At 41.9% G+C, this 22,301-nt stretch overlaps 2 protein-coding genes across 3 annotated transcripts in view; one reads left to right on the top strand and one right to left on the bottom strand.

Annotated features, from left to right (window-relative positions):
• Positions 1–952: 952 nt before the first annotated feature.
• Positions 953–2,071, bottom strand: nkx2.2b (NK2 homeobox 2b). The gene is made up of 2 exons (XM_061902167.1): positions 1,861–2,071; positions 953–1,715 (listed from the first exon to the last, which is right to left on the bottom strand). Exons 1-2 carry the CDS (start codon positions 2,069–2,071, stop codon positions 1,270–1,272), a joined length of 657 nt encoding a protein of 218 aa, XP_061758151.1. The 3' UTR covers positions 953–1,269.
• A 5,090-nt stretch (positions 2,072–7,161) lies between these two features.
• The window catches only part of LOC133553313 (protein CEBPZOS-like), a 32,028-nt gene continuing 16,888 nt past the window's right edge, over positions 7,162–22,301 (top strand). Inside the window, exons 1-4 of one of the 2 annotated variants that reach the window (XM_061901375.1) lie at positions 7,162–7,321; positions 7,560–7,677; positions 12,875–12,919; positions 15,177–15,562. In XM_061901375.1, coding sequence (XP_061757359.1) covers positions 7,560–7,677; positions 12,875–12,919; positions 15,177–15,259 — 246 coding nt within the window. In that variant the 5' untranslated portion in view covers positions 7,162–7,321 and the 3' untranslated portion in view covers positions 15,260–15,562. Of the gene's footprint in view, positions 7,322–7,559; positions 7,678–12,874; positions 12,920–15,176; positions 15,563–22,301 lie in introns of those variants that run through there. The other variant, XM_061901374.1, reaches the window with a different exon arrangement.

The following is a 22,301-nucleotide window of genomic DNA, read 5'->3' as shown; positions in this document are numbered from 1 at the left end:
GGGGGTCATGACCTCTAAATCCTCCAACAAACATTCACAGCACAGATAAAAACAATAATATAAGATAATAATAATGATAATTATGTACATTATGTAGATGACCATTTTAATTTACTTTATCCAGTTGGAAACAATCAAATTCTCACTAAATAGTTTTTCATCTGGAACATAACATTGTTAAATAAATTCAAAACTAATATACCAAACAATATTACCAAGCATAGTCAGGATTATTGAATTATGAAAACCAACACCTTCTGTAGAGATTCCACAGCCCAATAATACACCAGTTATTCATACAAACAATATTATTTGCTGTACTATCATTATTATGATTGGGTAACAATGCTACTGAACTTTATTAAGTTTTCTCCTTATTGTTGCTGTTTTATCTCTTTAATTTCATGGCTTTGTGCCTTCTTTGGTTTGTTAACACATGCCTTTCACTGTGTGTGTTTTTACATTATTTTAAATACAAATATATGAGCATTATAATTTGTAATAAAAACTGTATGTATGATGGCATGGATACAATGCTAAATAAAAAGTATTTTAAAAAAATGATCTTCATGTATACATCTAATAAGATGATGCTATTACTGTATTAATATCTGTTGATAATTGTTTTATTCAACTTTTATTTTAAAGAACAAGAAATGCTTTTTTTAAAAACTTTTTGTAGTCATAACATTATTATGAATATTTACATTAATAAAATCATATTGAAATATATTCCCACAGCACTTGTCATAGTATAACTTTTTACCACATTGAAAAATATTATCTTCAAATAATATTTTGATATATGATGTATAGGATGCATATTTAACATTAAGAGTGAGCAAGCAAAATTATACAAAATCTATAAAAAGTCAAACATTATTTTTAACAGTGACATGCAGTGTTGAAAAGGTTTAATGTTAAAGTATTTAAAGTAACAAAAACTGCCAAATATGTCATATACCATAAAATGAAAAACATTTAATAATAAAATGATACAATATAAAACAAAGTAATAATTTCATATAAAATGAAAAATAGTAATTGTGTAAAGTTACAAAAATATCTATTTTCATTTTCAGATTTTATGTTCGGATTTATAAGATGATAAATGTTTAATGTTTTGTTTGTTAAAAAAGTGTTTTTACTTCTTGTTTCCTCACGTGTTGTTGTTGTTGTTGTTGTTGTTGTTGTTGTTGACAAACACAGAAAAAAGGTCGATAAACATCAGAAAAGTCCAACCCCAAACCAGACCGGTGCCGTGGGGTTTCAATTGGCCCAAGTCTGAGCCATGCGGGTCTGCTCCGGGTTCGGCACTTGTGTGTATGTCCACACAGGAAGACCTAAGCACAGCTGGTTCTGACCTCTGACCTGTTCACATAGCTTTCCGTCCCGCAGCAGAACCGGAATGACGCACCTGCGCGCCTGCAGCAGCCGCAGCGCCTGCAAGCTGCGTTCGGTCCGGGCTCTCTTTGTCTTGTAGCGGTTGTTCTGGAACCAGATCTTCACCTGATTCGGGGTAAGCTGGATCAGGCCAGCCAGGTGCTCCCTCTCAAGCGCAGAAAGGTATCTCTGCTGCTGGAAGCGCCGTTCCAGCTCGGACGTTTGCGCTTTGGAGAAGAGGACGCGTCGCTTTTTGCCGCCTGCACGACGATCAACCTCGCCGCTCGCCGCTTCCTGCCGTGCGTCCACGGACACGTCCTGACACGCATGGACTGCACGGAACAAGGAGTTTGATTACTTTCACGCTCCACGGAAAGGTTCCAAATGTTCTGATGATTTTCTCCACACCGAACGACTCAATCAATTAACTTCAAATGAAGCGCGTGACAATTTATGAAAAAGTTGATCAGGTCTCACCTGACAGCTGCAGGTGGCGTAGTTGGCAGTTCTGTCCAAAATGAGCCTTTACGGAACTCTCATGGGTGTCGGCCTCCTCCGGGTCATCGGAGCCAGAACCACCAGGTAAGTCAAGAATGTTCTTCATGGAGAAACTCATTCTTCTGCTGCCTCTGGAAGACATGCTGAGTTTTGGATCTGGTCCATTAGTGGTGCTGATCACAACGACCATGGCGGGCATGAGAGGCGCGTGGCCTTTAAAAGGGCGGTGGGAGGAAGATGAGGATGAGGACGAAAACGGTCAATTTGTCACCCATCAACTTCCGCTTCACGTTTGACCATATTTGGATGTCAACTAAAAGGAACACTTGTAGAAAACCGTTTTGTGACGTCAGCACCGATTTTTAAAGGGAAATAAATTAAAACTAAATGTTTTTATTTATCATTCATTGTTTTTTCATTATTTATATATTATTATTAAAATGTATAAAAATTAATTAGCTGCTGAGTATATTATTGATTTAAATACATTACCGCTCCTTACACTCATCTTTGTGTGTGCGTGAAAGTGTGCATAAATAAATAAATAAATAAATGGGTTGTACTTGTATAGCTCTTTTCTACCTTCAAGGTACTCAAAGTGCTTTGACACTACTTCCACATTTACCCATTCACACACACACATTCACACACTGATGGAGGGAGCTGCCATGCAAGGCGCTAACATGCACCCATCAGGAGCAAGGGTGAAGTGTCTTGCTCAAGGACGCAACGGACGTGACGAGGTTGGTACTAGGTGGGGATTGAACCAGGGACCCTCAGGTTGCGCACGGCCACTCTTCCACTGCGTGAGTGTTTGTGTGCATGCAGACTATTTAAAAGTATTCATGGTTGATCAATAAATGGTTTAATGTACAGGTATGGAAAGACAAGTTGCCTCTATATTGAAGCTATTATTTGATGTATGACACCGAAAGACTCACAAAGTTTGCGAGTAAATACAGATATGATAGAAATAGTACAATCTCACAGAGATTGACAAGCTATTTTGGGAGAATGAGCAAGACAGTTGCGTGATGTAGATGTCACAGTGCTGTGTAACACAGTTAGGAGGAACCCAAGGATGTAGGACAGTGAGTAAAACAAGTATTTTACTTAGGTAATGTACTCACAAAAGCACTCCTCACAGGAGGTAACAAAAGGCGACGGCATCGTGGAAAAAACAAAAACTACCATGTACAAAACTAAACTTGGGTCGCAGTTGAAAAACGTGCTAACTATAAAAACAACACCAAGCTGGATGGCACTGGGAATGACCACGATAGCGAGAAGCAAAAATACTACAAGCATGGACGTCGTCAAGTGGAATCACCGAGTGCCATCCAGTTACCAAGGTGCTGTTTAAGTAGGGCCAAGTATATTTGAAGCAGCTGTGCACATCTCACACCTCCGCCCAAAAGGGAAACACAGGAACCCAGAAACTTACATTGTTGATCCTGAATAGGAGGATGAGCTTCACGTTTTACAAGCTCTTCTAAACAGATCTAGCTTGAATAAATCACTAAGCAGCATGTAGCAGTATTGCTAAGTGCTAAACAAGAAATACAAACTACAAACATAATATAAACATGGCAGTTACAATAAGGTCTTTGTAGGCACTTTGGCTGCTTGGGCCCTAAAAACATAGTTTACTGTACAATGTCTGCTCTTACTTCAATGATGACTGATAGGATGTCCAAATCTTAAAGAATGAATCATTATGCACACAAGGTGTTAACAATGTCTTGCTGTGGACACTGTCTTTGGTTGTGTGTGTTTGTCTCCATCTCCGGATATGAATTGAATGTCACAGATGAAAAACTAGAGATTTATGGCTAAATCTTCATCGTACCAAAATGAGAGGCAGGATTTATATTTATTTATATCCACCTCATTACAGGGTCAACTCAGATAGACAGACCCCATTCACATTCACATTCACATTCACACTTTCAAATTTCATTATGGTCAGTGACCTTGTGGTTAGAGGGTCTGCCCTGAGACTGGAAGGTTGTGAGTTCAAACCCTGGCTGAGTCATACTAAGAAATGGGACCTGTTGCCTCCCTGCTTGGCACTCAGCATCAAGGTTTGGAATTGGGGGTTAAATCACCAAATGTCTCCCTAGCACAGCTGCTGCTCGGTGCTCCCCTCACCTCCCAGGGATGGGTCAAATGCACAGGATAATTTCACCAAACCTAGTGTGTGACTATTGTTGGGACTTTAACTTTTGTCATAATGTGCAATGTTTCTCATACTAAATATAAATAGGTTTATTTAGGACTAAAAAAAACAACTAAAAAACAAACATACATTCTTTACAAGAATGACAACCAATGCAAAAAGCTCAGATAAAGTTAGCCTGAACTTTTTTTTTGAACACTAAGCGTCTAACAATCTCTATGAACCCTTTCAATCCGGTTTCAGGGCAAATCACTCTACGGAGACAGCCCTCGCAAAAATGACTAATGATCTATTGCTAACGATGGATTCTGATGCGTTATCTATGTTGCTGCTCCTCGATCTTGGCGCTGCTTTCGATACCGTCGATCACAATATTTTATTGGAGCGAATCAAAACACGTATTGGTATGTCAGACTCAGCCCTGTCTTGGTTGAACTCTTATCTTACTGATAGGATGCAATGCGTCTCCCATAACAATGTGACCTCGGACTATGTTAAGAACACGTGTGGAGTTCCCCAGGGTTCGGTCCTTGGCCTTGCACTCCTCAGTATCTAAGTGCTGCCGCTCGGCGACATCATACACAAATACGGTGTTAGCTTTCACTGTTATGCTGATGACACCCATTTCTAAATGCCCTTAAAACTGACCAACACGCCGGATTGTAGTCAGCTGGAGGCGTGTCTCAATGAAATTAAACAATGGATGTCCGCTAACTTTTTGCAACTCAACGCCATGAAAACGGAAATGCTGATTATTGGTCCTGCTAGACACCGACACTTATTTAATAATACCACCTTAACATTTGACACTCAAACAATTACACAAGGCGACTCTGTAAAGAATCTGGGTATTATCTTTGACCCAACTCTCTCGTTTGAGTCACATATTAAAAGAAACGGCCTTCTTTCATCTACGTAATATCACAAAAATGTGTTGCATTTTGGCCACTAGCGACGCTGAGATCATTATTCATGCGTTCGTTACGTCTTGTCTGGATTACTGTAACGTATTATACATTGGTACAAAATGCGTCTGCTAGACCTTTGACAAGAACAAGAAAGTTTGATAATATTGCGCCTATACTGGCTCACCTGCATTGACTTCCTGTGCATTTATGATGTGACCTTAAGGTTTTACTACTTACGTATAAAATAATACACGGTCTAGCTCCATCCTATCTTGCTGATTGTATTGTACCATATGCCCCGGCAAGAAATCTGGGTTCCAAGAACTCCGGCTTATTAGAAATTCCCAGAGCCCAAAAAAGTCTGCGGGCTATAGAGTGTTTTCTATTCGGGCTCCAGTATTCTGGAATGTCTTCCTGCTAACAGTTAGAGATGCTACCTCAGTAGAAGCATTTAAGTCCCATCTTAAAACTCATTTGTATACTTTAACCTTTACATAGACCCCCTATTTAGACCAGTTGATCTGCCGTTTCTTTTCTTTTCTCCTCCGCCCCCTTCTCCCTTGTGAAGGGGTGGTGGTGGTGGGGGGTGGGGGTGGGGGGGGAGTGGGTGGAGGGGCAGAGGTTTGCTGGCCATGGATGAAGTGCTGGCTGTCCACAGTCGGGACCCGGGGGTGGACTGCTTGCCTGTGCATCTGTAGGGGAAATCTCTGCGCTGCTGACCCGTCTCCGCTCGGGACGGTCTCCTGCTGGCCCCACCATGGACTGGACTCTCACTATTATGTTAAATTCACTATGTTTTGGACTTTCACAATATTATGTTGGACCCACTCGACGTCCATTGCATCGGTCCCTCGGGGAGACCAGATGCCAGTGGGGTGTGTGTGTGGGGGGTGGGGGGTGTCATCCACATCTGCGGTTCCCTCCAAGGTTTCTCATAGTCATTCACATTGACGTCCCACTGGGTTGTGAGTTTTTTCTTTCCTTTTGTGGGCTTTGTACCGAGGATGTCGTTGTGGCTTGTGCAGCCCTTTGAGACGATCGTGACTTAGGGCTATATAAATAAACATTGATTGATTTATTGATTGAACTACACATATACAGTATATTATACAATTTATAACATACTTTCATTGTCATTTAATCTCCCGTGTATTAAATATCACGAATTGGGATGGCTCAGAGTTGTGTATAAAGAGAGTATGGCCCACTAAACAACATGCGTCATGTTTGCTACCAGTAGCATGCATAGCAGTCGTTCTGTTTTCCAGACAAAATAGTTCTAAATATAGTTTTTAACATACTCCATATAGCCCACTGAATACAAACAAAACATTAGAGGCAGCCACCACAGTTGACATGCTTGACAGGAGAGTCATCATTTCTTACTAACTTTTGGTTGAATGAAGATTTTGTAAAAAATTAGGATAATATGTTTATTTATGGTCATTTTGAATTTTCTGACCTATATTCATTCTGCCCCTACATTAAAACGGCCGCAAAATTCCTCCAAATTTATTATTTTTTTGACAAAAAAAAACAAGTTTTATTCTAAGTTTACGACCTGGAATATATTCAGAATTAAATTTAGACTTATAATTTTGGTTTATTTCTTTAGGGTAATTAACATCAAAACATGCATGCTTCCGGGATCAGCTGCCACGTCCTAGGTAGCAAACTTGACGTCTCTGGTTTAGTTGGCCATACTCTTTATACACGACTCTGAAATGGCCGTGGCCAGACTGCTACCTGCTGGTCAAAAGCTAAACTGTAGCTCAGCTTCTTACCTATGGAACGTCGACAAATCTAAGATGTTGTCCTTTTCAAACCACAAAGTGCACTTTTTAAAAGCCATTGTCTAACTGATTGTATTTTTGAGTTACTAATATGGCCAGAAGTGGATAACGTTAAGGCGTTACACTTCCCAGCAGGGAGTTAGCATGAATTGATTAACGTGGACCCCGACTTAAATAAGTTGAAAAACGCATTCAGGTGCTACCATTTAGTGGTCAACTGTACGGAATATGTACTGTACTGTGCAATCCACTCATAAAAGCTTCAATCAACCAACTAACGACATCTAGTTTTATTTTGTTATCCTGCAAAAAACTGTCATCAATAATCCAATCCAGTAGGTGGCGGCAGAGCAGCTAAAAAAAATGTAGTAGAAGAAGTAGCATAACCTATGCGCGTTTCCCGGGTATTTTATCTCCACCGACTTTCCGTAGTTGACTAACAGTTAGCTTGCCTTGTTTTTAGCTGAAGGACACGAAAGACCAGCTTTTAATGAGTGGACCAACAAACGAGTTTTAGCAACTTATAGTTTCAACAATTATTTTCTGCTTTAGTTGCCGAGGTGACGTGAGATATTTTTGTTGTTTACAGTTAGAAAGACAATCATAATTCCATTATTATGTAAACACGCCGCCGACAAGCTAACGGTTGATGTAATCACAATGTCAACAAGTTTTATTACATTTATTTCAGTGTAAACTTCACTCATGTCCGTTTGCACTTTGTTAACTGTACTGTACTGCAGCTCTATTACATTACAGTAGTACTTGATTAAAGTACTGTATTTATGTTGTTTGCAGATGTCTTCAAAACCTTTGTCACCTCTGGCCAAAAAAGCGATGAAGGTTGTCATCGTTGTTGAACTTCTTGGAATCTTTGGAGCCTACAAACTTTTTCACATGATGGACACCAGCCAAGGTACACACACCCACACACACACACACACACACATACATAAACACGGATAGTTTCAAAAACTCATACCCTCAACACAACTGTAGTTTCTCTGTCTCTACTTTAACGCATACACTTGTGTCATGCTTATTTTGTCCAATCAGAAGCATGGAAAAGCCGACACAGCTGACTTGGTGGCATTACACCTCTGTTATTATGTTTATTTTGACAAACTATTTATTTTGGGGCGGTATAGCTCGGTTGGTAGAGTTGCGGTGCCAGCAACTTGAGGGTTCCAGGTTCGATCCCAGTCACTGCCGTTGTGTACTTGGGCAAGACACTTTACCCACCTGCTCCCAGTGCCATCCACATTGGTTTAAATGTCACTTAAATATTGGGGTTTCACTATGTAAAGCGCTTTGAGTCACTAGAGAAAATTGCTATATAAATATAATTCACTTCACCTCACTCACTTGATATGTTTGACGTATTGACGTTTGACATGTATTGTACATTATCTTTAAAACCAGCCTGCACTTACACAGATCCCTGGGAACATTTCATATATATATATATTTAAGTGTTTAAAGTGCACATACTGCTGCTGCTGATGAAACCCAACATTTGTGGGATTAACACATGTTGAATTAGCAACATGGTTATATATTACATGTGCAGTGAAGTGTGCATTATTTCTAAAATCAGCGTACACTAACAAGGAACCAAAGGAAGCCTCTCTAATGTTTAAGTGACTAAAACGTATACAGTTGTGATCAAAATTATTCAACCCCCACACAATTTCGGTGTTTTAGCATGTTGGACATTTATTCCGTATTTTGTTTATAGTCATATCAAATAAAGATGTGTCAAATAGACAATTGCAACTTAAATTGTAACACTGTATTTTACAAAATATCAAAAAAGGACATTTTTCTTAATATCTCATTGACAAAAATATTCAACCCCCTAGTTACATGCATCTTTAGTACTTAGTAGAACACCCTTTGGCAGTAATTACATCCTTCAAACGTGATACATAACCAGACACAAGTTTCTTGCAACAATCTACAGGTATTTTAGCCCATTTCTCTTGGGCAAAGGCCTCCAGTTCATTCATATTCTTGGGCTTGCGTGCTGCAACTGCCTTCTTCAAGTCCCACCACAGGTTATTTATAGGATTTAGGTCTGGCGACTATGAAGGCCACTCCAGAGTCTTCCAGCCCTTCTTCTGCAACCACTCTGATGTTGATTTGGATGTATGCTCGGGATCGTTGTCCTGTTGGAAGGTCCAACGTCTCCCAAGCCTCAGCTTCGTCACTGACTTCATGACATTTGCAGCTAATATATCCTGGTAGGAAATAGAATTCATAATGCCTTGAACGCGCTGGAGATTCCCGGTATCTGAGGCAGAGAAAAAGCCCCAGAGCATGATTGACCCCCCACCATGCTTAACAGTAGGAAAGGTGTTCTTCTCTTTTGTAAGTTTCATTTTTTCTCCTCCAGACATAACGTTGATTCATAGGCCCAAAGAGTTCCAGTTTTGTCTCATCACGCCATAGAACAGTTTCCCAAAACCTTTGGGGTTTGTCCAGATGATTTTTGGCAGACTGGAGTCTATTTTTCTTGTGCCTGGTAGTCAGAAGTGGGGTGCGCCTGGGAGTCCTGGCATGGAGGCCTTCATCTCGTAGTGCGCACCTTATTGTCTGGGACGAAACCTGCGTTCCCCCCTCTGAATTGTCCTGTTGTAGTTCCTTAGCTGTTACCCGGGGGTTTTTCACCACTGTACGCTTCAAATACCGGACAGCAGTTGCACACATCATCCTCTTTCTACCACGCTCAGGTAGTGTTTCCACTGTGCCTTTAACTTTAAACTTACGAATTATGCTCCCAACTGTGTCTCTTGGAATGTGTAATGTCTTTGCTATTTTCTTATATCCATATCCTTTCTTATGAAGAGAAATTATCTCCTCTCTTGACTTTTTTGACCACTCCCTGGACTTCACCATGTTGCAAATACACCATTGACCATCTACAAGAAGCTGAGCATCACAGTCTTTTTCAATCAGTTTAATTGTTGCTCGTTATGGTTCTAATCACATCTACAGGTGTTTTCATTACCTGATTGAAAAGACCTTATTCAAATTCTGTTCTTAAGAGTTATGATCTTCAAGGGGTTGAATAATTTTGTCAATGAGATATTAAGAGAAATGACACTGTTTGGTATTCTACTAAAATATAATGTTGTTATTCAAGTTGCATTTGTCTATTTAATGCATCTTTATTTGATATGACTATAAACAAAATACGGAATAAATGTCCAACTTGCTAAAACACCAAAATTGTGTAGGGGTTGAATAATTTTGATCACAACTGTAGACCTACGTGTGCCGCTGAATACGTTTCCATATTTCATATTATTGTGCAGTCATTATTTTTTAAAGGTTCAAGATATTTATGATTATAGTTTTTCTTTGCTATGAGGTGGCGACTTGTCCTGGGATAGGCTCCAGCACCCCCGGCAACCCTGTAATGAACAAGCGGTAGAAAATGGATGCATGGATGTACTTTGTGAACACTTGTTGTTTGAACAGTCTCTTAAACTGAATCATCTTAGTGCTTAGTTTGATTTATTTGGTTAATCCATTCCATAATTTAATTTCACTTACTGAAATGCCAAAGGTCTTAAGTGTTGTACGTGAATACAAATGTTTTACATACGATTTTCCTTTATGGTTTTATTTTTCCTTTTTTGTTGAGAAAAATTGTTATAAATTCTTGGGTGGCAGATTATAGTTTGTTTCGTACATATTTAAGTTGTTTGCTAGTGCACTCGGTCCTTAAATTTCAATGTTTTTGATTCATTAAATAAAGGGTATGTATGTTCTCTCTATCCAACATTATGTATTATTCTAATTGATCTTTTTTTATAACACTGTTACTGAATGGGGCTTCACGGTGGCAGAGGGGTTAGTGCGTCTGCCTCACAATACAAAGGTCCTGCAGTCCTGGGTTCAAATCCAGGCGCGGGACCTTTCTGTGTGGAGTTTGCATGTTCTCCCCGTGAATGCGTGGGTTCCCTCCGGCTTCCTCCCACTTCCAAAGGCATGCACCTGGGGATAGGTGTGTGTGAATGTGAGTGTGAATGTTGTCTGTCTATCTGTGTTGGCCCTGCGATGAGGTGGCGACTTGTCCAGGGTGTACCCCGATTGTAGCTGAGAGAGGCGCCAGCGCCCCCCGCGACCCCAAAAGGGAATAAGCGGTAGGAAATGGATGGATGGATGTTTGTGAATGAAACACACATTTGTAGTTGTTTCCCCAAATTTCTGCACAATATCTCAGATATGGTAACACTAGTGAGCAGTAGAGAATATGGAGTGATTAAAGGTCCAGAACTTTATTCATTGACGTGTGTCTTGTTACTTTATGTTGTATATTTTAATGAGGTTTCCAGTTCATTTTATCATCTATTATTATACCCAATAATGTATTTTACCCTTTTAATATTTAGTCCATCTATTTGTATTTGACATTCTCTTCTACTGTTACCGAATGGCATTTTTTTAGTTTTCCTGAGATTCAAAGATAGTCTGTTATTGTCAAACCATCTTTTTAATTTGTTCATTTCTTCTGTTATTTTTGTTCTAGCTTCTGCGTGTTCTCTCCTCAACAAAGTGCATTCCTGTCATCTGCAAAAATTACTCACTTCAAGTCCTTTGTAAATTTACAAATGTTGTTTATACCGTATAAAGATTGAACAATTTTGGTCCCAGTATTGATCCTTGAGTTACTCCACAACATATATTAAACTCCGTGAACGTTTGTTCTCCTACCTTCATGTATTCCTTCGTGATGGTTAAGTAGCTTCTTACCCAGTTGAAGACCAACCCTCTGATGTCATGCAGTTCTAATTTTTTTATTAAGATATTATGATTGATTGTGTCAAATGCTTTTGTTAAATCCTTAAAAACTGCCGCTGCGCACTGTTTACTATCTATTACATTGGTAATCTCCTCTGCTATTTTGATTAATGCCATTGATGTTGAAATGTTGACTCCGTATTGGTTGTCTGTGAGTATCTCATTTTTATTTATGAATTTGTCCAATCTTTTATAAAATACTTTTTCAATACATTTAAAAAAGTGTGGAACTACAAAAACTGATCTGTAGTTTGTAAACTGGTGTTTGTCTCCAATCTTATAAATTGCTCTTTTAATTTTGTCTGGTAATTAGCCTGTTTGAAATGATAGGTTGCAGATATGTTAAAGGTTCTGAAATCTCTTCAATAACCATTTTTATCATTTCCGTATCAATTCCGTTACAGTCAGTTAAAGTCTTGGATTTACATATAGTGATATATATTACATCTGCAATGAAGTGTTTATTGTCTTTAACTTCAGTACACTCTAACGAGGACACGACAACACGTTTTTTAGTCGCTAGGGCGGTCTCTAGACAAATGGAACCAACACACGTTAAGTTTACTTCATGATCTGTCAATTTGTTATTCTAATCTGTGTGTTTTTTTCCGTACCTAACGGTTTTGGCTACAACGGAAAAAAACACAGGTCGGGCTATAAGAATAACAAGTTGCATAATTTTTTGAAGACCTAATGAACCTCTTTGGATTCATGATTTGTCGTTAAATAAGGATAGTAAAAAACATGGGATAATGTTGCACCTTTCTTGTGACCCAAAGCAAAAAGTCTTGCTTGTCAAAGTTGTCCCATCAGCTGGAGGTCGGACAACATCTTTTTTTGCCAATGTAGAGTGATAGTAGAAGCATGTTTACGTTCACTTATACAGTAAGTCCACTAATAGTGTTTTAAAGCCAGCAAGGCGTTTTGTTGAGCTTTGGAAATGACAGCGCACAAACGTGATGTCATCAGAGGAGTGCAAGTCTCCAGTCGAGCCATGTACATAGAGTTTAGAAGCTCTACACATTGACCAACATTTCCAAAGTCTGCTTTTGTAAGGACAAAAGTATGCGTTTGCGTGTGGACAAGAGGCCGAAATGCAGAGAGAAGTATGCATTTATTAAGTACCCGTGTTTTTGTGGATATGGATTAACACTCATATGATAACAAAAGCTCCAACCATGTGTGCACACGAGCAGGTAAACACATGAAAATCATCATCATCATCATCATCATATATTGTATTTTCATCAATTTGATTTTTCGTATCTGACAATTTCATGTATTGATCCTTTTGTTGTTTTCAGATTTTAGGAGCACAATGAACAGAAGGTTCCCTAGCATTCTAGAAGGTGAGTGAACACACTCATTGCACAATGTCCGAAGACAACACTCATTTTTTGAAAATGGTCATAATGTATTTGTTAGCAAAATACAAGTTAAATTAAAATTATTACTTAATTCTACAATACTTCAAGGTATATACTGGCCTAATTAAATTCACAATTTCTGCATATTTATGACTTAATAGTTTAATTACTTCCTGTCTTATCCGTGTTGACAGAATAATATATGTTTACATTTTTTACAAAGTTAGTGTTTGAACATTAACATAATTTAAAATAAGTTATTCAGTAAGTAAAAGAAAGATTGTCAAAATAAAGAGTAAAACAATAATATATACACACCAAGATATGTTTTGATAAATACAGGTTATTAATGAAGCTTATCTGTCATGAGTTGGTTCAAATTAGCATCAATGCTTCTGCTTCCAGATCATAATTGATGGTTTAGTAAATAATTGATGCATTTAAAGTCGCTTATTTTTAGAGATACTACTTCCTGTTCAGCAATCTTGCCCCTTGTTGTTTTAAGTCTTGAAAGAAAATGGATGACCTATGTCAGACATGTCAATCAAAGAAACTCACACACACACTAGTGACATCAAGTTTAATAACTACATGAGTTTGTGCTGACTTGTCCAAGTAGCTTCCACGGCGTAACCTATAAACCCCGTTTACATGTAAGTTGGGAAATTGTGTTAGATGTAAATATAAACGGAATACAATGATTTGGAAATCCTTTTCAAACCATATTCAATTGAATGCGCTACAAAGACAAGATATTTGATGTTCAAACTCATCAACTTTATTTTTTTTTGCAAATAATAATTAATTTAGAATTTCATGGCTGCAACACGTGCCAAAGTAGTTGGGAAAGGGCATGTTCACCACTGTGTTACATCACCTTTTCTTTTAACAACGCTCAATAAACGTTTGGAACTGAGGAAACTAATTGTTGAAGCTTTGAAAGTGGAATTTTTTCTCATTCTTGTTTTATGTAGAGCTTCAGTCGTTCAACAATCCGGGGTCCCTGCTGTCGTATTTTACGCTTCATAATGCGCCACATATTTTCGATGGGAAACAGGTCTGGAGTGTAGGCGGGCCAGGAGAATACCCGCACTCTTTTTCACGAACCCATGCTGTTGTAACACTTGTCTTGCTGAAATAAGCAGGGGCGTCCATGATAACGTTGCTTGGATGACAACATATGTTGCTCCAAAACCTGTATGGACCTTTCAGCATTAATGGTGCCTTCACAGAGGTGTAACTTACCCATGCCTTGGGCACTAATACACCCCCATACCATCACAGATGCTGGCTTTTGAACTTTACGCCTATAACAATCCGAATGGTTATTTTCTTCTTTGTTCTGGAGGACACCACGTCCTCTGTTTCCAAATATAATTTGAAATGTGGACTCGTTAGACCACAGAACAATTTTCCACTTTGCATCAGTCCATCTTAGGTGAGCTCGGCCCAGCCAAGCCGGCGGCGTTTCAGGATATTGTTGATAAATGGGTTTGGCTTTGCATAGTAGAGTTTTAACTTGCACTTACAGATGTAGCGACCAACTTTAATTACTGACAGTGGTTTTATGAAGTGTTCCTGAGCCCATGTGGTAATATTCTTTACACACTGATGTCGGTTTTTGATGCAGTACCGCCTCTGGGATCAAAAGTCCGTGATATCATCGCTTACGTGCGGTGATTTCTCCAGATTCTCTGAACTTTTTGATGATTTTACGGACCGTAGATGGTAAAATCCCTAAATTCCTTGCAATAGCTTGTTGAGAAATGTTGTTCTATTACTGTTCGACAATTTGCTTACAAATTGGTGACCCTCACCCCATCCTTGTTTGTGAATTACTTCGCATTTCATGGAAGCTGCTTTTATACCCGATCATAGCACCCACCTGTTCCCAATTAGCCTGCACATCTGTGGGATGTTTCAAATAAGTGTTTGATGAGCATTCCTCAACTTTATCAGTATTTATTGCCACCTTTCCCAACTTCTTTGTCACGTGTTGCTGGCATCTAATTCTAAAGTTAATGATTATTTGCAAAAAAAAAAAAGTTTATCAGTTTGAACATCAAATATGTTGTCTTTGTAGCATATTCAATTGAATATGGGTTCAAAAGGATTTGCAAATCATTGTCTTCAGTTTATATTTCAATCTAACACAATTTCCCAACTCATATGGAAAAAGGGTTTGCATATTGTGAAAGGAAAAAAAGAATGTCCATGATAAAATATCTCCACCTGACAGTTTACTACAAGTCCAGCGAGCTGGCGGGCGTCCATGGTGTGCGTGAGAGAGACCATCTGGACTGGGGGACCGTGCAGGATTGATGACTACTTCCTGTAGTTGAACACTTCCTGCGCAATGACTTGGCGTCTCGGTTGTGGATTCCGTCGTCACATTGACTCAGAGGAAGCAGCATGACATCACTTTCTGCTGTTCGTCAGTGGGAAATGTCTGTGGCAAACAAGCTAACTACTGTGTTTGCACCATGGCGATGAGTTGAACAGACTTTTCACAATAAGAGTTTAGAAGACACTGACGCAGACAGCAACAATATGTTGTCTCTCGTGAGAGCTCACCAGTCTTTGCAAATGTGTTCAAAATTAAAAAAGGTAAGAAATCTTTAGTAAGTATTGCGCAATATTTGGTTTATGCATTTTAGCAACAAAGCCATCTCAAGGCTTAATTAACCCCTAACTGTTGGTACACATACCACATGCTATCGTGTTATGCTATTATGTATGCATTTCATGGTGTAGTATTATAAAATGGCATGCTTTCATGCTCTACCATGATAGCGTAAGTCAGAGGTGTCAATGTCAATCACCCTTTGTCAAATTAAAATGATTACTGGGGTTATGTTTATTTATCTTGGTTGTATATAATGAGTAGTACCAGTAAGAAATATAGCATATTAAGAAATATAGCTTGTTAAAGGTGGCATACGTAATAATTTAATGTCAAGTCATCATTAAATGGCCCTGTTATGTCAAAATGCATTACTAAATCATGTTATTTTCCATTACCTTCATAAATGGTAACAGTAGTTCAGCAGGGATATGCTCATTTGAAAATTACATTTACAGCCCCGAAGTATTGTTATTGTTGTCATTTCCATGCCCCGCCCTCCACCGTTTGACCAATTAAAAAGTCTGTGAGAGTGTCACATCCGGGTACCCACCCCCACCAAGGACTGTTTTCACTGCTGGATTCGAGAAAGAGGTTCCGCAGCCTCCGAAGCAGAACCTCCAGGTTCTTTCCTCAGGCCGTAAGACTCTTGAACGCATCACAATAATCCCCTCAATTCCCCCTCAAAATGGATTAACTCACTGGAATATAAGACAATATTACATACATAAATAAACATGGATGCATATGAAAAAAGGGCAATATATTTATCTGTACAATAATCTATTTATTTATATCTGCACCCTATTGCTTTTTTATCCTGCACTACCATGAGGTAATGCAACAACATTTTGTTCTTATCTGTACTGTAAAGTTCAAATTTGAATGACAATTAAAAGGAAGTCTAAGTCTAAGGTAGCCAGTTATGCACCGCTCTCTTGGTCGAGCCACCGCCACTGGTAAAGTCAGTAAACATGTCAGACCTTAGTAAATTTAAAAGGCGTCATTACGATTCTCAACTTATTCGTGACTAAACCAGGAACAAAACAAGGATTTGTATCAAGGATTCCTTTGAAAAATGGAGACAATTGAAGGCGGACAAAACTTTTTCATCTGACTCCAAAGTTGTTAATATTCTCCCTGATCGGTAAGTATGGCATTTAAGTTTTATTATTATTTGTATCCTAAAACTTTTATTAAAGTTTTATTATTATTTGTATCCCTCCTCTCTGAGCTGCCACCTTACCGTGGTAGAGGAGTTTGCGTGTCCCAATGATCCTAGGAGCTATGTTGTCCGGGGGCTTTAAGCCCCCTGGTAGGGTCTCCCAAGGTAAACTGGTCCTAGGTGAGGGACCAGACAAAGAGCAGCTCGAAAACCTCTATGAAAAGTAAAAACAAAGGACCCAGATTTCCCTCGCCCGGACGCGGGTCACCGGGGCCCCCTCTGGAGCCAGGCCCGGAGGTGGGGCACGATGGCGAGCGCCTGGTGGCCGGGCATGTACCCATGGGGCCCGGCCGGGCACAGCCCGAAGAGGCGACATGGGTCCCCCCTCCAATGGGCTCACCACCCATAGCAGGGGCCATAGAGATCGGGTGCAATGTGAGCTGGGCGGAAGCTGAAGGCAGGGCACTTGGCGGTCCGATCCTCGGCTACATAAGCTCGCTCTTGGGACGTGGAACGTCACCTCACTGGGGGGGAAAGGAGCCTGAGCTAGTGCGCGAAGTGGAGAAATTCCGGCTGGATGTAGTCGGACTCACTTCGACGCACGGCAAGGGCTCTGGAACCACTTCTCTTGAAAGGGGATGGACTCTCTTTCACTCTGGCGTGGCCGGCAGTGAGAGGCGAAGGGCTGGGGTGGCAATTCTGGTTGCCCTCCGGCTTAAAGCCTGCACGTTGGAGTTCAACCCAGTGGACGAAAGGGTAGCCTCCCTCCGCCTTCGGGTGGGGGGACGGGTCCTGACTGTTGTTTGCGCTTACGCACCAAACAACAGTTCAGAGTACCCACCCTTTTTGGGTACACTCGAGGGAGTACTGGAGAGTGCTCCCCCGGGTGATTCCCTTGTTCTGCTGGGGGACTTCAACGCTCATGTTGGTAACGACAGTGAAACCTGGAGAGGCGTGATTGGGAAGAATGGCCGCCCGAATCTGAACCCGAGTGGTGTTTTGTTATTGGACTTCTGTGCTCGTCACACTTTGTCCATAACAAACACCATGTTCAAACATAAGGGTGTCCATATATGCACTTGGCACCAGGACACCCTAGGCCGCAGTTCCATGATCGACTTTGTAGTTGTGTCATCGGATTTGCGGCCTCATGTTTTGGACACTCGGGTAAAGAGAGGGGCGGAGCTTTCTACTGATCACCACCTGGTGGTGAGTTGGCTGCGATGGTGGGGGAGGATGCCGGACAGACCTGGCAGGCCCAAACGCATTGTGAGGGTTTGCTGGGAACGTCTGGCAGAGTCTCCTGTCAGAGAAAGTTTCAATTCCCACCTCCGGAAGAACTTTGAACATGTCACGAGGGAGGTGCTGGACATTGAGTCCGAGTGGAACATGTTCCGCACCTCTATTGTCGAGGCGGCTGATCGGAGCTGTGGCCGCAAGGTAGTTGGTGCTTGTCGTGGCGGTAATCCTAGAACCCGCTGGTGGACACCGGCGGTGAGGGATGCCGTCAAGCTGAAGAAGGAGTCCTATCGGGTTCTTTTGGCTCATAGGACTCCAGAGGCAGTGGACAGGTACCGACAGGCCAAGCGGTGTGCAGCTTCAGCGGTCACAGAGGCAAAAACTCGGACATGGGAAGAGTTTGGAGAAGCCATGGAAAATGACTTCCGGATGGCTTCGAAGCGATTCTGGACCACCGTCCGCCGCCTCAGGAAGGGGAAGCAGTGCACTGTCAACACTGTGTATGGTGCGGATGGTGTTCTGCTGACCTCAAGTGCGGATGTTGTGGATAGGTGGAAAGAATACTTCGAAGACCTCCTCAATCCCACCAACACGTCTTCCTCTGAGGAAGCAGTGCCTGGGGAATCTGTGGTGGACTCTCCTATTTCTGGGGCTGAGGTTGCTGAGGTAGTTAAAAAGCTCCTCGGTGGTAAGGCCCCAGGGGTGGATGAGATCCGCCCTGAGTTCCTTAAGGCTCTGGATGCTGTGGGGCTGTCTTGGTTGACAAGACTCTGCAGCATCGCGTGGACATCGGGGGCGGTACCTCTGGATTTGCAGACCGGGGTGGTGGTCCCTCTCTTTAAGAAGGTGGACCGGAGGGTGTGTTCCATCTATCGTGGGATCACACTCCTCAGCCTTCCCGGTAAGGTTTATTCAGGTGTACTGGAGAGGAGGCTATGCCGGATAGTCGAACCTCGGATTCAGGAGGAACAGTGTGGTTTTCGTCCTGGTCGTGGAACTGTGGACCAGCTCTATATTCTCGGCAGGGTTCTTGAGGGTGCATGGGAGTTTGCCCAACCAGTCTACATGTGCTTTGTGGACTTGGAGCAGGCATTCGACCGTGTCCCTCGGGAAGTCCTGTAGGGAGTGCTCAGAGAGTATGGGGTATCGGACTGTCTTATTATGGCAGTCCGTTCCCTGTACGATCAGTGTCAGAGCTTAGTCCGCATTGCTGGCAGTAAGTCGGACACATTTCCAGTGAGGGTTGGACTCCGCCAAGGTTGCCCTTTGTCACCGATTCTGTTCATAACTTTTATGGACAGAATTTCTAGGCGCAGTCAAGGCATTGAGGGGTTCCGGTTTGGTGGCCGCGGGATTAGGTCTCTGCTTTTTGCAGACGATGTGGTCCTGTTGGCTTCATCTGGCCGGGATCTTCAGCTCTCACTGGATCGGTTCGCAGCCGAGTGTGAAGCGGCCGGAATGAGAATCAGCACCTCCAAATCCGAGTCCATGGTTCTCTCCCGGAAAAGGGTGGAGTGCCATCTCCGGGTTGGGGAAGAGACCCTGCCCCAAGTGGAGGAGTTCAAGTACCTAGGAGTCTTGTTCACGAGTGGGGGAAGAGTGGATCGTGAGATCGACAGGCGGATCGGTGCGGCGTCTTCAGTAATGCGGACGTTGTACCGATCTGTTGTGGTGAAGAAGGAGCTGAGCCGGAAGGCAAAGCTCTCAATTTACCGGTCGATCTACGTTCCCATCCTCACCTATGGTCATGAGCTTTGGGTCATGACCGAAAGGATAAGATCACGGGTACAAGCGGCCGAAATGAGTTTCCTCCGCCGTGTGGCGGGGCTCTCCCTTAGAGATAGGGTGAGAAGCTCTGTCATCCGGGAGGAACTCAAAGTAAAGCCGCTGCTCCTCCACATCGAGAGGAGCCAGATGAGGTGGTTCGGGCATCTGGTCAGGATGCCACCCGAATGCCTCCCGATGGAGGTGTTTAGGGCACGTCCAACCGGTAGGAGGCCACGGGGAAGACCCAGGACACGTTGGGAAGACTACGTCTCCCGGCTGGCCTGGGAACGCCTCGGGATCCCCCGGGAAGAGCTAGACGAAGTGGCTGGGGAGAGGGAAGTCTGGGCTTCCCTGCTTAGGCTGCTGCCCCCGCGACCCGACCTCGGATAAGCGGAAGAAGATGGATGGATATTATTTGTATCCATCCATTTCCTACCGCTTGTCCCTTTTGGGGTCGCGGGGGGTGCTGGAGCCGATCTCAGCTGCATTCGGCCGGAAGGCACCGCACACCCTGGACAAGTCGCCACCTCATCACAGGGCCAACACAGACAGACAACATTCACATTCACACACTTGGGCCAATTTCGTGTTGCCAATCAACTTATCTCCAGGTGCATGTCTTTGGAGGTGGGAGGAAGCTGGTGTACCCGGAAGTAATAAATAGAAATGGACATTTCGTATGTAAACTATATTGTCCAATACAGCCTATGATCTTGTCTGACAAAGCTAGTATGTTCGTGCAATGAATGCTTAGCAGGCTAGCCCGGTCAATGACACACCGACATACAGGCCAACGGGGGAAATATATGCCCGTTAGCCTGTATGTCGATGTCTCATTCAACTGAAAGGGCAAAATATATTTTCAACAAATAAAACCTATGTGGATATGGGTAGTGACAGTGGCCATTTCATTCTCAATATGCTGATACACAGAGGAAAAGGGTTCCAACATTAGCACTTTTAGTTGCCCTGCGATGAGGTGGCGACTTGTCCAGGGTGTACTCCGCCTTCCGCCCGATTGTAGCTGAGATAGGCGCCAGCGCCCCCCGCGACCCCGAAAGGGAATAAGCGGTAGAAAATGGATGGATGGAGTTGCGGTTTCTGGTACTGTGTGTCCATCAGGCACCTATGGGGTTGTATTTGCTTGGCACAATACAATGCATTACATGATTTTCTTCTTCGTGCAATGGGATGGTAGTAAGCTATATGATTTATGCGTACCGTGGTTTTTGCGTAATGTGGGTTGGCTCATAGAATTGTACTCTGCATTGAAAGATGGTGATGTGCGTACATGGAAGAGAATGCAGAGTCAGGTTGGATGCAACATGGAGTTATGCTGAACGCAATGTGGCGGTAATTTTACTGTTGGCCTTGGATTGCCATCAAAGTAGTGCAACGGTATATATAATATATTATTGTATATAATTATTTTGATAATGGTCCATGCGGACAAACATGACATTTTAGCAGGGTAATGCCAACAATCTGTCCTGACTCCCAACGAAAATATTGCAGCGTAACTTTACAAATACATTTGGCTAATGGATATCAGTAAAATGTGGCATAATTGCTTAGTAAACCATCTTGCAACAAGCATAAACAAGAGAAACCTACATGGTAGGACTCATCGATGGCCATTTGAATTTCTTTGGAGTAGGATTCAGATTCAGCTGTGTATCTGGCAACCTCGGTCATAAAGAGTCGGAGGGGACTGCAGAATTTTGACCGTGATTGCATTACCATTTCTGGCCACATTGCTACATATAGCACCTTTAAATAATTATACTAAAATTGTTTTGGTTAACATTTACTGTAGCTTTAAGTTGCAGGAAAGTGCTTTGATGAATGTCTTTGTAACACATTTTTCCTCACACATAGCTTCTTTTGTAGTGGTAAATATTGACAGTGCATGCTGTATATATTATTTACATCTCTAGTGTTTGCTGATTAGCTGGTGTTTGGCTCCCCTTGCTGGACAGTTGGTGAAATTGCTTCACCTATTTTTTGGGGGGCTTTGAGCTTGAGGACAATGGATACATCTGGATGTCAATGGAATACCAGTACCTATGAACAGGTGATGCTCAGTTGCTGACGTACAACAAGCCCTTTGTCTTATGGCTGCACTTGCTTTGAGTTTGGAGTTAAATGAGCCAGTTGTAGGAAGCTGAGCAGGTGGCTTCAGGTTATCCACAGGTGTGTTCCTGTCTTCCGACGGTCCAAGGAGGGGGTTTGCTGAGTTCAATACAGGTTTCATCAAGTCCAACACTTTGATGGTAACAATTAGAGTGAGTATGCTTGAAACTCATGCAATTAGCTGTGAGGTGGTAAAAGAAGATCAGTGTTTCCCAACTATTTACCGACCCCGACAAGAACAAGCGGTAGAATAATGGATGGATATGTATGTTGTGTATGCAAACATGTTTTAGCCCACATGTTTTTTGTGCCACTGAGACTAAGTTTATTATCAATCAATCAATCAATGTTTACTTATATAGCCCTAAATCACTAGTGTCTCAAAGGACTGCACAAACCACCACGACATCCTCGGTAGGCCCACATAAGGGCAAGGA

This window comes from Nerophis ophidion, linkage group LG05 (assembly GCF_033978795.1).
Source record: "Nerophis ophidion isolate RoL-2023_Sa linkage group LG05, RoL_Noph_v1.0, whole genome shotgun sequence".
NCBI lineage: Eukaryota > Metazoa > Chordata > Actinopteri > Syngnathiformes > Syngnathidae > Nerophis > Nerophis ophidion.
Note: the sequence above shows the minus strand (reverse complement) of the source record. Positions and strands in the feature narration are given on the sequence as shown.

Bases quoted from the DNA above. Each gene is read 5' to 3' on its own strand.
- nkx2.2b (XM_061902167.1), bottom strand. From the start codon at position 2,071: ATGGTCGTTGTGATCAGCACCACTAATGGACCAGATCCAAAACTCAGC. The intron at 1,716-1,860 runs GTGAGACCTGAT...TGTTCCGTGCAG, and splicing joins ACGCCACCTGCAGCTGTCAG to TCCATGCGTGTCAGGACGTG.